At 46.4% G+C, this 14,714-nt stretch overlaps 1 protein-coding gene across 1 annotated transcript in view; it reads left to right on the forward strand.

Annotated features, from left to right (window-relative positions):
* Positions 1-14,714, forward strand: part of MAML3 (mastermind like transcriptional coactivator 3) — a 399,013-nt gene that overhangs the window by 378,642 nt on the left and 5,657 nt on the right. Inside the window, exons 3-4 of the mRNA XM_015411595.1 lie at positions 9,074-9,310; positions 12,668-12,758. Coding sequence (XP_015267081.1) covers positions 9,074-9,310; positions 12,668-12,758 — 328 coding nt within the window. The remainder of the gene's footprint in view (positions 1-9,073; positions 9,311-12,667; positions 12,759-14,714) is intronic.

The raw sequence follows: 14,714 nt of genomic DNA on the forward strand, positions 1-14,714 counted from the left end.
CAACCTAGCAGTTCGAAAGCAAGAAATTGCAAGTAGATAAGTAGGTACCACTTTGGTGGGAAGGTAACAGCGTTACGTGCACCTTGGTGTTTAGTCATGCCGGCCACATGACCACAGAAATGTCTTCGGACAGCGCTGGCTCTTCGGCTTTGAAATGGAGATGAGCATCGCAACCCTAGAGTCGGATTTGACTGGCTTTCGAGCAAGGGAACCTTTACCTTACCCTTTCATGTACTTCATATAATTCAACAAAAGGCAACAGTTAAAAGGGAGGTGAGGATAAAGGGGGAAATGAGATGTCCCCCACAAGCCCCTGACTGTCTTCTGCTTGTGCTTTTTTATTGCAGTGGGAACTAGTTTCAGCTTTTCCAAAGTACAGCTTGAAGCCTCCCAAACCTGCAAATCAGGTGAATCGCGGACTATAATAAAAATACGAGAATGACCATGCATCCTGCAGGCAATGTAGTTTCTACAGTGCTATCTCCCAGTCTCAGAATAGTGATTGTCTGCGCACAGCCAAACAGTAAGAATAGCCCTACTATAGTCAGGACACAAAATAAGGCTGCATTAAGGACTGGCATGCCCACGGCAGCTCAGGCAGGAAGCATTACTGAACATCATGTGGCCACTTCTTGCCTGCCTGCTTATTAAAAGCCAGATTGATTATGCTGTGGTCACTGGAACTCCTGTCTGCCCATCCAGTTCTTGTCAAGTTCTTAATCTGAGAAAGGACTCAGTCCCAACTGCCTATCATACCTTTCTGTGAATTCCTACCAACAGCTTGCTTTACCTGCCCCCAGGGGAATCAGCCATCCTCCAACACAGTGGTCTTCCCCCAAAGGGTTAAAAACATACTTGCATATGACTACAGGCAAGTTTGTACATGTATGCTCCCAGTGCTGACTGGCAGCAAAGTGAAGGGTGGAACAGCTGTCACACCAGGCCCGTGGCTACAGAGGGGCATCTCAGGGCCTGGGCATCTCAGGGCCTGCCTCCCCGACTTATTGCTAAGCCCCCCCCCCGATTTCCCATCCAGTCCCCAGCCCCCCCCCCCCAACTTCCAATTTTTAATTTTATTTGTGGCGCTCCCGGGGGGGTGCGTGGGGTGCCCCCCAACTTATTTAAAGCCCTCCCCAAAAAATAAAAAATCCTGGCTACGGGCCTGTGTCACACATTCACAGTCACAGGTAATTTCATCTTCTTAAAGACATTTTCAAAGTAGTTCAAGCTGCAAGTTACTGGCTGACGACACCTCAACCAAAACATGTGTATGTATGAATCAGACACAAGCAAACCTTGGAGGCAGTTTGGCATTCTTGTAATGTGCTTGTATTCAGTCTGAGTCTGTGAAAAAGCATCAGTTTTCTGGGGCTCAGAGCAGCTGGTTTGATTTATTTCAAATCTTTGGAGTTCTTAGAGCAAGGGATGGAAAACGCTAAAGAGAATATCTTATTGATCTGATTAGCATTAGCTTGATTGATGACATAATATGATGGAGAACTAGGGAGGGGGGGCTCAGTGAAGTCCAAGGCACAGAGGAGGGAGGGGGGCAAGTGAGGGCACCCACGATGGGAGTTGTCTTTTGTGAGCTGTATTTAGTTTGGTTTCAGGCTTCTACCACAAAAGGTTGTTTATGTGTTTGGGGCTGCTGGGGGGAAAAACCCTCCTGGTGATGTCACAGCACTGCATGTCCTCTGATCCCTCTCCTTTATGCCTCCCCATATTTTTTTCTCTCCCCTCCCTCCTTGTAGTGGCTGCCACAAAGGGTTTCATTGGCTGACTGATAGTACTTTTGTCTATAAATGGAGGCAGTTGGCCCATCTCCCGGTATAACACAAGATAGGCCTTTGCATCAGTTATGCAATCTTTAGCTGGATTGCTTCATTGGGCCAAGAAGAGGGGAGTGGGTGGGGAATTTGGGGTGGCAGAAGAAAGTCTCTGCAAGCAGCTTGAGACAGCTGATGCCTCCTCCTTGGAGCAGAGAGAGAGAGAGAACATAGCATACAGGTGTGTGCGTGTGTGGGGGGGTGTGAATGCGTAAAAGGGCTCAATTCATGAAACAGCAAAGGGATTATTAGCAGGCTGCATTTTACCCAAACAGGCCGCCTGGAATATGGAACGGCTGCTTTGCTCTGCTCTGCGGGTGATGCCTCCCTTGGGGCTCCGCTGCTCTTTGAGGGTGTTGCAGGCGGTTGTCTTAAGCCTTAGCAGGCGAAAGAGGCAGAAGCACGAGGCAGAGGGAACAGCGTACCTTGGACATTAAACATTGGGATTTCAGAAGCTGAGATGAATGCCTGGATGGGAGATGTTCTGGGAATTCAGACATCCATGGATGCAGCGTATCAATAAATGTGTGTGTAGGAACTATCTTTACACAATGAAGGTTTCCTGGGTTACCCATACAAACTTAACGTTTATTTTAGGGCTTTAGAATGCTTGAAGCACTTCACATGCCTGGGTTATAATCCTTACGACAACCCCTTAGTTCTGCAGATTGCAGATGCAGGGTAAAATGTGGACAGTGGTTTGCAGAAGGCCCTCTAGTGAGTTCATGTCAAAGGTGAACTTTGGACTTGCGGGTCTGTAGCTCAGTTTTGTCATCCCCATTCTTACAAACTGAAATTCTGAGACTTTTCCTCTGGAGCAGTGCTCTTGAACATGAAGCCACTTATTTTAGTTAAAAGCCATGTTTGTTTTCCCTGTGTCAATAACCGTCCAATTCTGAACTCTTCTATTGCCCTAGCACACAAACAACTTTATATATAAAAAGGAGGTTTATACAAACTTCAGTGCCCCAAATAGGTGTGCTTGGATTCACTGTGTGAAAATGCCCCCACAGATGGGGCAGCTGTCCCAGTGGTCTTGCTCTCTCTCTTTCTCTTTGCTTCAAAGGTCCCCTTTGGCCACCAGAAAAGGCTACTCTGGGGATCACTGGACCTGAATACACAGAAGTTGTGTGGGACTGAGGGGGGTGTCGTGAGGAGGGGACTTTGGTGAAACAGAGCGGAAAAACTAGCTGGGTGTCCCCCTCCTTATTTTCCAGAGCCACTGATTTCTTTGCAAGGAACTGGGTTGCCCTCTGTCTCCCACTGTCTCACCATTTTGTGAACCTCTACATTTACTGTGCTTTTAAAAATATTTTTTCTAGAAAGAGCCGTTCCCTCTTGGGCTAGGTTTTTGAAAAGTGCATGGCTGTCTCCTTCCCACACTCACTGCATGCAGACACAATACCAAGCTGTTGTTTTCCAGACTGGTGTATTATCATACAAAGTAGGAAATGAAGTTAGGCATGCTTTAACTGACTGTGTGGGAAAGCCCCAAGTCTGTTCCTACCTCCTCTGTGCTTTCCCCCCTCTTCCCTGTAGATTATGTGTTTTCTGCAGTTGCACACAGACATGCAGTGCAGTCTCTCTCCCTCCTCCTGTACCAAAACAAGGTGCTGAGATTGATAAGGCAAGGATTTTCAGACACCAGGCTGAAGAAAAAAGATCAAATCCTTCCCCTTTTGAAACTGGAGAGAAGGTGAAAGGGGGCTGAGGAGAGCTCTCTGCTGGAGATGCTATGGCTAAGAGCAGAAATTAATTTTCAAGACAAGGCAAAACAACCTGTCATGAAACAGCTCCATCTACGACACCTGAGCCAGTTTCAAAGGGAGGCTCTGAACGTGTTCCCTCTAGTGTTTAAATGGTCTCATTTTATAACCTTTTGTAAAGATGCCAGCATGGGTGATGCGAACTCTTCCCGTTCGTGACAGCAAAGAGCTTACAAGGCAGGTTTTTGCTCTTCAAGACCTCGCTTTGATCTTTGGTGGGCCTTTCTACCTTAATATACTTTGCATGCACTGACAGTTTGAGAATCTCTAACAATGGTGCCTCTCTGGGTATCCATATTACTCCCTGAACATCATAATGATTTCTCCACCATGTCTGGACTTACCTCCTCCACAGAATGGGGAGTCTTAATGTGGGCCCCTTTCATGGTTTAATTTCTGCCTTTGTCCATCTGATAGTAAGATGCTTTTTCGGCCATCTTCTGAATACCCTCCTTTGCTGGGTTGTCTCTGGCTATCAAATAGACAACTCTAGTTAATTGGGGCCCGTTATAATGTATTGTTACATTTTATCATTAAAATATATACCTGGATATTTTTCCCAGAAGGAACACAAGACAGCTTAAGACAATCATTGGAAGAGTCCAATATATATAATGGGAAAGAGTTTCTGAGTTCATGAACCCTGTGTGCCTGTACTGTGACCGGAATTGGCTGGCCCAGCCAATGGAGGATGCTTTCATAGGCCTGAGGAAGGAAGACGCCTGTCTTATAACTGTGGTGGAATATTCCTGATTTTTATGTGGTTCATGGTTTGACTTTTTACTGGAAGCTGTTCCTTCTTGTTTCTCCAGTTTGAAGCCCTAAATTATTCCTACCTTGAAGACTTAAATAATGCTCACTGAATACATCTACCCAGAAGACTATGATGGCTCCTCTTTTTAGTCCCTGCACAGGGACTGTGTTTTCATTGTATTGGATTTTCTGAATCAACAATTGGCAGCCCCTGCCAGGCATGCCACACAGCAGCACACCAGACCATTTTTCTTGGCACATAGTGCCAGTTCCCTGCCTAAGCAACCAAGGCTAGCCCCAAGGGTGCTGGTAGCACTTCAAGGGGTCAATGAGATGGTAGAAGGGAATGGGGGTGACTTATGCCCATCTTTGCCACCTGGAGCCAGGTCCAAGACAAATCCATGGTGCTAGCAGTGCTGCTGAGGCATTGCCTCAACCTATCCCTGCCATTAAGTTAATGTGTGGTACAGTGCGATGGCATGTTAGAATAGACATCCCATAGCATCCACCCTGAAAATATCTCTGTAGGCATCACTATGTGTTACGTGTGAAGAGGATGCGTACCACTCAGAAGAGGAGCAAATGTTTCCACACAAATATATTATGATGAAAATTGGGTGTGATAACAGAAATTAACTGCCTTGGTTAGTATGTGTAGCCAAAACTGGTATGTGCTTACATTGTCCTGCTGTCCCTGTTTTCCCACCCTCACTGCTGCCCCCTTTCCTGCTACCATTCAACCAGACACAAAAGATACCTGCAGAACCCAGTGAATCCATATTTGTTGGGCTGACAGTTGGTGATTCTTAGTTTGGTTGCACAGATTTGCTACGTGAGTATTTCTTCAGTTGTGCAATGAATCCACAACTAACCTGGGGTTTGAACTTAGGTCTCCAAAGTCCACCACTTTATTTATTTATTTATTTATTTATTTATTTGACTTTTATCCTGCCTTCCCCTACAATGCGGGCTCAGGGCAAGTTACAACAAATGGATAAGACAATTAAAATATTTAAAATATTCTTTCAGTTAAGCTATACAAAGTGAGAAATAATACAACATACCAGATGGCAATCAGGCATAGGTGCACAGTGCTCCTATAAGGTCTACATAGAAGTGTGCCCACGATGGTAAATACTGGGTAGTGGGCAAAAATCACTACAGGTAATATTGAACCCCACAGATAGAACAAAGATTTGCCCATGAGGCTCTTGCGTCCAGAGATGAGTCCTGGTTTGGAATTAATGATATGGTTTGAGTTGCTGAGATTTTTCTCCTCAGCCATAACAGCTACAAGTGGGCTTACAAAGGCAATGAAATCTGAGCATCCCCTACAGAACAAGGTATTCTTTTAGAGGAGCTGTGGTGTACAGGACTGCCACGTATCACTCTTTCTGATTGCCAGGCTAGCCTTGCAGGAACTCTGGAAGCTTGCCCAAGGTTTATTCTTGCAGCAAGAGCAAGTCAGTGTCTGATGGCCAGCTCTGACCTTAGCACTGGAAATCCTGTTTCCTTGCCCGTAAATCACTGCTGGGGGTGGGGAGACACCTTCAGAATAGGACTGGGGGAAGGAGAAGAGCACTCTGAAGGCTAAATAATCCCACTGTTTATTCAGTGAAACCTCCAACCCACCTTTCTTTAGGGTACTTCTACATGTCTGAGGATAGAAACAGTTCTGTTTTTATTTTGGAGAAGCCTGTTGTGGTGGCCTTTGTATAGCCCTTCCCTTCCCTCCAGCTTGCTCCTCAGGAAAGAAAAAAATTATCCTCCAGCTTTGCTCCCTCTCTCCTGAGCCCCCTCGCAGACACAGATTATGCATTGTGTTGGGAAATTTGACAGCCTGCCTGGGTTTGTCTCAGCTTCCTGAGCTCATTAGTCAAGAGCAGCAGGCTCTCTGGAAGAGGTGACAGGAGTCCCCTCAGCATCGCTTTGGATTTGGAGGCTGAGCCCTCCGTGCTGCCTGCAGCTCTGCCAGTGGGGAAGAGCCGTTTGCACCTTTGTTTTGGGAAAGAGGGTGAGGTGCGGGATTCAGGGCTAAGGTTTCTTTTCCCAAGGAACTCCCCTCCCCCCAACACCCCCCCTCATAATATGAGGACAAGCAACCAAGTGAGCCTTTGTGTTGTGAGCCTTGAATGAGGATTACCTGTTGTGCACACGTCTCCCTCACACACTGGATTCTCTCCACTTTCCCAAACGCAGACAAGTAAGCAGTTTATCAGGCAAGGGTTTTGTCAGGCAGAGCCTCTTTCTCCCCCCTGCCTAGTCTAGCCTTTTATTAATTCAGGGTGGCTTGAACTTATCCTTCTGTGTGTCACCACGCACACCACCAGACCACTGCGCTTTTAGTGCTGTTAGCAAAACAGGAGTAACATGAAATCAGTTTAGTGGTTCGATGTCAGACTGGGAGGAGAGGGCGAAAATATCCCCAAAGCAGCCAGCAGGCTCTTTTTTTTCTTTTTTGCGTAAAGAGGGCCTCAAACCACCCGGGAATTCCTGGATTGTCTCAGGCTGTCGTGTGTGATGTCCATCATGCTGTACGAACACCATCTGTTCGGCATTATACTCTCAGTTGCCAGGCTACCTGCTCTCTGCTGTAACACTTGACTGCCTGGCTCTCCGTTAGCAGCATTATCCCAGAAGTACTGGGGGGGGGGTGTTAGGGGGAGGAGGAGGAGGAGGAGGACAGAACAGTAGTCATGATTAAGCCATCTGCAAGCGTGGGGGAGGGTGGAGAGGCAGGAGGAGGGGGAGCCTCGGATAGCGATCAGCCAGCCAGCCACCCAGCCCGCCAGAAGCGCCAAGGCTTAGGCTTGTGACGCCACCTGCTGGCACATAGCAGGAGTGGTGCGCCAAGGCGATTTTTCACACACCTGCTGCTTCATCCAAGAGGCTGCCTAGAGTATTAAGACGTGGATGGGTTTACAAGGAGAGGTGAGATGTACCCCCAGCATCCTGAGCAGCATGTGAGACCTCCGCTCAGAGCTTAAAGAAGATTTTGCTAGTGCTCAGGGCCTTATTAACGGCAACGCTTGCCTCTCGAGTTCTCACTTGCAAGGGGGGAAAGGAGGGAGCGAGGGAGCAGAAAGTGTTTTTCTAAGAGGCATAGCCCTCCCTCCAGTCGCGCCTCTCAGGGCTGCTCATAATTAAGTTCCAACCTCCTGGGAGAATTCCCGGTGCATCTCTCCTGCATAGCAATCGCCCTTGGTTACACCGGGAGAGAAGGAAGGAGGCGATCGGCATTGTGCTCACGGAACTGCTAACAAGCATCCTTTCAGGCCTCTCTCTCTCTCCCTCTCCCTCTGACCAAGCCTTGAAAAGGCAGGCATCACAGGAAAAGGTGTGGGAAAGACATGGGGTGTGAGGGAGATTCACACAAAGCAGTCTCTTTAAATCACAGTGAATCCTGCCGCCAGGCTCAGATCTTACCGTCACTTAAATTGATATAATGGAGGTGTCTTTTGAGTCCCTGATTGTATGAACATAAAAGGGGACCAAGGATTTTGAGAGGTAGCTAACTGGTGACATTAGAGAACTTGGCTATCATCCTTTTAACCCAAAAGATGCGATGAGGAGGAGGAGGAGGAGGAGATTGGATTTATACCCCGCCCTTCACTTGGAGTCTCAGAGCGGCTTACAAACTCCTTTCCCTTCCCCTCCCCACAACAGACACCCTGTGAGGTGGGTGGGGCTGAGAGAACTCTGACACAAACTGCTCTTTCAGGAACAGCTGTGCCAGAGCTTGTGGCTGACCCAAGGTCACATCAGCAGGTGCAAGTGGGGAATCAAACCCGGTTCTCCCAGATTAGAGTCCACACACTTAACCACTACACCAAAATTGCATTTTAGCCCAAGATTGTGATAAAGCTGCAACTAGATGTTTGCCAGATGAACTGGGACCCTGATTGTGTTCTGTGGCCTTATCTACTTTCCGTTCACCTGCCATCAAGTATGTGAGATGTAAATCCTGACACGTTCTTAGAAGGGACAGAGGCTGGATCTTGAATTTCTGGCATTGCAAATGACAATTAAAACTTTACCTGGAAACTCCTGACCCATCCCCTGCCTTTCCTTTAACATCACTTCCTCTCCTTTCTCAGTTAATTCCAACCAGCCCAAGGTCATTGGGTTCATCTGTGTTGTTTCTCACTGCTCTGAAGGAATATGCACCGACCCATTTGCTTGCTGTGTACCCACAGCCTGGAAACCAATGCAGTTTTAGGGGGGCTTCCAGTAGCTAAGGCTTCTGTACCCCAATGCAGCTAGTTGATCATTTATGCCTCCATCTCTGGTTCCTGTTTCTTCCCTTGTCTCTGCACTCCTTTTGGTCTCTGTCTCCTTTCCCTCCTGGTTGTAGGTCCAGTTTGAGCTAGTGCAGACAGTGCACTCCGTACAAGGACTGGGATCCCCTTGACAAGCTTCCAGTCACTTAAACCAACTCAATTTGGCAGGCCATCGCATGGTGAGGTTTTTCCCCATCCTTACCAGCAAATACCATCAATGTACAGAAATTCACAATGCGGAGGCCCCCCAGCTGATGTGTTGAGATATACCAAAACAGCACATGGGATCCCATTCCCCATGACAAGCATAGTGTCTAGTCCTTGACAACATATTTTGCAAAACTCTGAAGTGTTATTATCGGAACTGTTCCTGCAAATACAGGCACAATTCCTACACAACCGCATGATTTGTCACATGACTCTGGTCTTGTTTTGTTTGTCTGTCTAGGACCAGCACACGGTGGGACTGTCTCGGCCCACGGGTCCTATGCAGTCCTCTGTGCCTCCAGGGTCCAGTAATGTGGGCACGAGTCCTAGCAGCGCCAATTTCTTAAGCAGCCAGCCTCAAGCTGTCATCATGAAGCAGATGCTGATTGAGCAGAGGGCCCAGCTCCAGATGATGGAGCAGCAGAAGCAACAGTTTCTAAGGGAGCAACGGCAGCAGCAGCAGATCTTGGCAGAACAGGTACTGCACCTTTTGTCCCTGACATGGTACTCCCCATTGCAAACAGAGAGACATGAACAGGGGAGTGACAGAACTACAGCTTACATTTACTTTGGTCCCTGGGACCCCGCAACTTCTGGTATCTGGCTTCATGTATTCAGGCAGCTCTTGTTCTCATGAAAACATTAGCAATTCAGCCCCTAACCTGTACATTGGGCTTAGCCCCAGAGGATTTGGCTCCTCAGCCGCCTCCAACTGTTGATTCACTATGTGTTTGGCACTTCAGTCCAGCAGTTTCTCTCTCAGGCTCTATCCAGACATCATGAACAAACTCAAGTTTGTCCATGACAATAATGGCCCTGGTTTATTCTTGGATTCACAGGCTTCACCATCCCACTTCTCCTTGCACATCACTAAGATTGAAGATTTCCTGGTACAATTTGTTGTGACATCCAAGTCAGCACGTGATGAGATTATTAGTCTGTGTTAGGCAAACTCTCTGGTCTCACTGAAAAAGTTAGACTTGATTATCTTCTGTCTGATAAGAATGCCAAGATTACTCATCAAGTAGCTAGATTCTGGCTGGTGATATTTAGGTCTCAGAAACTGTACTGTAACTAGAGTTTAATTTTAAATCGCTTTATTTGGTCTACTGCATGCCTGAATTTTTAAGTGTAAATGTTTTATATGATTGGTCAAGTGACTGTAATAAAGAACAAATGAATGAGTCATCCAAGTCTGGGTACTCCAACCAACTTGAGTTTGTTTCTTGCCCACAAACTAGGGTTGGAAACCGTGGCCTGAAATAAACAGTGTGTTGAAGCGCCTAGATTCAGATAATGCAACCAGTTGTGGTTCCATCAAAGGCTTCCTCTTCTAGGAAGCTCTTAGTCTTGGTTTTTGAAAGTGAGGGAGGAAGGAGAAGGAGGGAATGCACAGCCAACATCAACCATGCTCCTTTGGTTTGTTCTTGATGTCTGAATACTGGCCTAGATTGCTTCCCATTCTCTTTCAAAATAGTAGGAAGAAGAACACAAAACACGTAAAGATGCGCTATAAATAATAGCACTAAGTTATGCTACAATTGGAATTGCAGTTATTTGCACTGGTCTTTAAGGGCACTGAGTGGAGGAAAAGACAATGTGCATGTCAAAGAGATCCTCTTACTTAAGATTGCCTTGTAAATGGTCTTTCAGCATTTCTAGAAAGGATGACAATGTTTGATTCAGTTTTCCACACCAAGATGGATGCTGTTTACAAGGCAAGGAATGGGGTCTGATTCATTTGTTATGGTGCCACGAGGGTCAGTGCTATTGTTCTCCCCTCCCCAATGCTGCTTTCTTACAGAGCTCCAGGCTAGTTAGGAATTGAAGAATTGCATGGGATCAGATGGGAAGAGCCACACTAGTATTCTTCTCCCTCCTGGAATTCTGGGGTGCTTATTTCCAGGTCTCCCTTACTTTTTATATGGTTCCTGTATTATTGTCATGCCACGGGAAAAGAAACAGCAACACAGGAAGCAGCTCTAAGTAAAACTGCAAACCAATCCAAACCCCTGATGTCAGCAATTTGTGCTGCAAGCTGGATGAGAATGTGAAAAATGTCCCAGAGTCAGCAGTACTTTCTAGAGGGGGAACCCCCTTTTCCACCCCAACTTGCTATTAAGCATGAATGCAAGATATGTTAAGTATCTCCAGAAAAAAAACAAAAACAGAAAACCTTTCTCTGCATTTCTTTCTGTGGGCTATGTATTAAAACAAGTGCTGTGCTAATGACCTGTCCTTGTGTTGTCTCACTGCACAGGGAGGGATAGTGGATACCCGTGCAATGCCCCACCCCCACCTCTGTGCAGCTGTCAAGTCGTCTGCACAGTACAAATGTGCGGTAGAAGTACCTACACACATGCCCCCCCCCCTCAGCAATGTTTGGAAAGTAGCATCAGTGACCATGGGGGCGGGCGGGTATAAGAGAATCAGTATATAAAGCAGCTGAATTGGAGGTATTATCAGGTGCACATGGCTTTTCTGCACAGTCATTTCAAGTGTGCCATGAGTACATTTTAGGAACTCAACAATCCTTTCCCAAGGGCTTGATATCCGCCTGATTACCTGATATCTCAATTGTGCATAAAAGATGGGCAGAAACAGATTTCGTGCTGGAGCATTCACTGTATTTATGTTTGCCAACAAAATGTTTATATATATAAGTATAAATGACTTTGTTTTCCACAAACAAAATTGCAAATATACCCAGTACTTGAGAGAGAGCTGCAAACTCAGTGCTTTCTTAGCACATGTATCTTAATTTTGCCTTCTGAAAGGTAGGAAAAATAAAAGTTGCAATTAAAAGACAAATTTTGTAGTAAACAAAGAACCTATTTTATTTGAACAGAAATAGTCTCACACAGTCCCAACAGAACTATCAGTATATCTGAATATAGCAGTTAAATTTATAGAGTAATACAACAGAACATAGTGTATTAACTGTGGACAATAAACAGATATTTGAAAATATGTTGTCCAGTAAACAGAAGAATTTTAATTATCTAATGTCATAGACTTTTGTACATTAAAATCTTCACACTTCACATGTTGAGTAAGCAGCACTTCGTCTTATGAAGCATTTCATTCATTCCAAAAGGTAATATATTTCACCAGGTTTTATGTTTTAAAAATTGGGGGGAAATCCTCAAGGGGGAAAAAATTTCCCCTTACTCTACACATGTGTGTTCACATTTCAGATGTTCTCATCTGTATTTAGCTAATATATTCATATCCTGCCCTTCCCCTCAGGAGCTCAAGTCAGCTTATATGGTTCTCCCCTTCCCTCCATTTTATCCTCACAGCTACGTGAGGTAGGTTAGTCTGAGGAAGTATGACTGACCCAGTCACCTTCTTGGCAGATCTGGGATTTGAGCCTAGGTCTCCTCATTCCTACTCCAGGACTGTACCCACTGCGCCACACTGGCTTTCCTACTGAATCCATAAGTCATCAGAGTTTGGTCTCTGCCTGCCGCAAAGAACTCTGACTCATGAAATCAGTTTCAAACCCATTTGAGCCCTCCCATCTCATCACCTCCCCTTCTTTGCCTGGGTTTTGAGAAAGTGCTCAAGGCCCTTGGGAAGTCAAGAGAGGGAGCTGAGGTGGGAAGGCAGATGGTGCTTGGAACCATAGGGGCTGAGTGCTCTCAACAGGACTCTTCACACAAAGGCTACTTACCACTCTCTCTGCCTGCCACTTCCGCAAGGCACTTGTCGTTCAAGAACACCTTGTGCAAGAATGTCAGCACTTGCCTCTGGTTTGCTCTCATAAGTCATAATTGGGCAGGCTGAATACACCTTCCCTCCCTGACTCCTTTTCTTTCACTTCTGTTTGCAGCAAATGCAGCAGCAGACCCATTTGCCACGACAGCACCTCCAGCAACAGCAACGGAATCCATATCCTGTGCAACAGGTCAGCCAGTTCCAAGGTAAGAGCTCACCGCTTCTCAGAGCCAGCAGCTGCCCCTCTGGTGCTATTGACACATTTAAAAATTTGTTTGAAGGCTCTATTGACCACACATTTGAGCCACAGAAAGGGCTAATGGCCACTTCAGGAATAACAGAAGAGTGTAAGCAACCCGAAACCAGATCGCATGATACCCAGACGGCATGTGGTGACAGCAGGCCCACATCATTAAATATGAGTTGCTGCATTCATGCTTAAAGCAAGGAGAGGATGTGCATTTAAAAGGGCTAAAAGTACGGGGGGGGGGGGGAAAAGATGGTCCAAAACCAAAGCCCTTTCCCTGCCTGGTAGACATAGCCCTGCTTTTCATCTCTCCAGGCACTTTTCTCCCTGTTGATAGCTTCCCCTGGTGCAGAGCTCTTCTTGTTCACAATATTTTAGAACACTTTTATTGCCTGGTAGCCTGGAATGGTGCACCTTGCGAGGGTTTCTATTAATTTTTATTTATTTATTGAGCTCTTTTCAGGCGTTACACTCTTGAGCTGAGCTCTTTTCAGGAGTTACATCCACACATACCAGGTACCGAGCAACCACACATAGATTCTCTTAATACACAAGTCACTGTGTTGTCTGAATGAGGCAACACATGTATTTTGCATATCATATAGCTTTAGTACACAGAAACTGACCACTGGGTTTTCCAGTGTCCTGGTTCATGTGCACCAAAGGTGTATGGACATGCAAAAATATGTCTTGACCCTGTTCAGACAACAGTTTCAGTGAAGACAGGTGTTTTAGATGCGTCCCTCCAACACGTAATAACTACCACCGATTCACTGAAACTGTTATATCTACGGCCAAAAGGCACATTGCTTGAGGATATCAGAAAGAATATATTCCAGGCTGAAGCGATCAGAACGAGAGGCTGTATCAAAATTTCCTTGACAGCAAAGACCCAGAAGTAGCAGATGAACTACTCCATGAACTCAATGCTGCACATTGACAAAAATGGACCGAAGCAACTGTGAGTTTGGATTTCTGTGCTCCAAGGAAATCCAGAGGTAACATCAAACCAGGTAGCTGCTTGGCTGGTATATCTAGCCAGAGCTCCAAAGGATTGAGATTTTACAATCAGGATAAAAGGAACTCCAGTTTGAAATACATCTGCCCTGAAGACTGTGAGCTGTCAGGGGATTTCAGTGCTGATGAGATTTCCAAGGCACTGAAGGACATCAAGAGCGGAAAGGCACCAGGCTTTGATTGCATCCATAATGAGTTCCTGACAGCCTCATAGCCAGGAATTTTTTCCGGGGGGGGGGGGCACTGGGACAGCACTATTTCAATTAATTAAATTAAGAAGATTTGCCAGCAACTTTCTCTCCCCCACCCCACTTGCCTCGAGTGCCTCACCAAACTCCAGGTCGCCCTCCCACCTGACTCCTCAGTTCCAGCATCCACACACACACACTGAACGTTGTCACTGGCAGCCTGGGGCGGCAGTGACAGCGAGAAGAGCAGCAGCACCGCACCCCAGCCCCAACCAACAGACTCCACTTCCCAGAGTGCATTTCTCCAGTCTGGCCAGGCCTGTTCCAACAGCATCACATGGGCATGCTGCCTTCGTGCCATGCTGCTGGCATCTCTTCAGGGCCAGCTTTGGGGCCAGCCATTACTCCCGAGGAGACACCAGGGCATGTAGTAGCTTGCCTTAAGAATTGCTCTCCAGACCGAGTTGAGGTCCCAGTACAGCTCTCCCTTAAGGAACAGCTCTCCCTTCAGGGTGGGGTGGGGCCAGGGCACTGCCCTTTGCACCCCACCACTGGCTACGGCCCTGGTTCCTGACCAACAGCGGCACGTTCACTTAGAAGTGGCTCAAAAGTTTCTCACTGACATCATGGGAACAGAAAGACTCCCAGGGGAATTCAAGAATGCTATTCAAGATAGTTGCTATTCTGAAACCTGAAAAACCAAAACATCT

Source organism: Gekko japonicus, unplaced genomic scaffold (assembly GCF_001447785.1).
Source record: "Gekko japonicus isolate JY-2015 unplaced genomic scaffold, Gekko_japonicus_V1.1 scaffold11, whole genome shotgun sequence".
NCBI lineage: Eukaryota > Metazoa > Chordata > Lepidosauria > Squamata > Gekkonidae > Gekko > Gekko japonicus.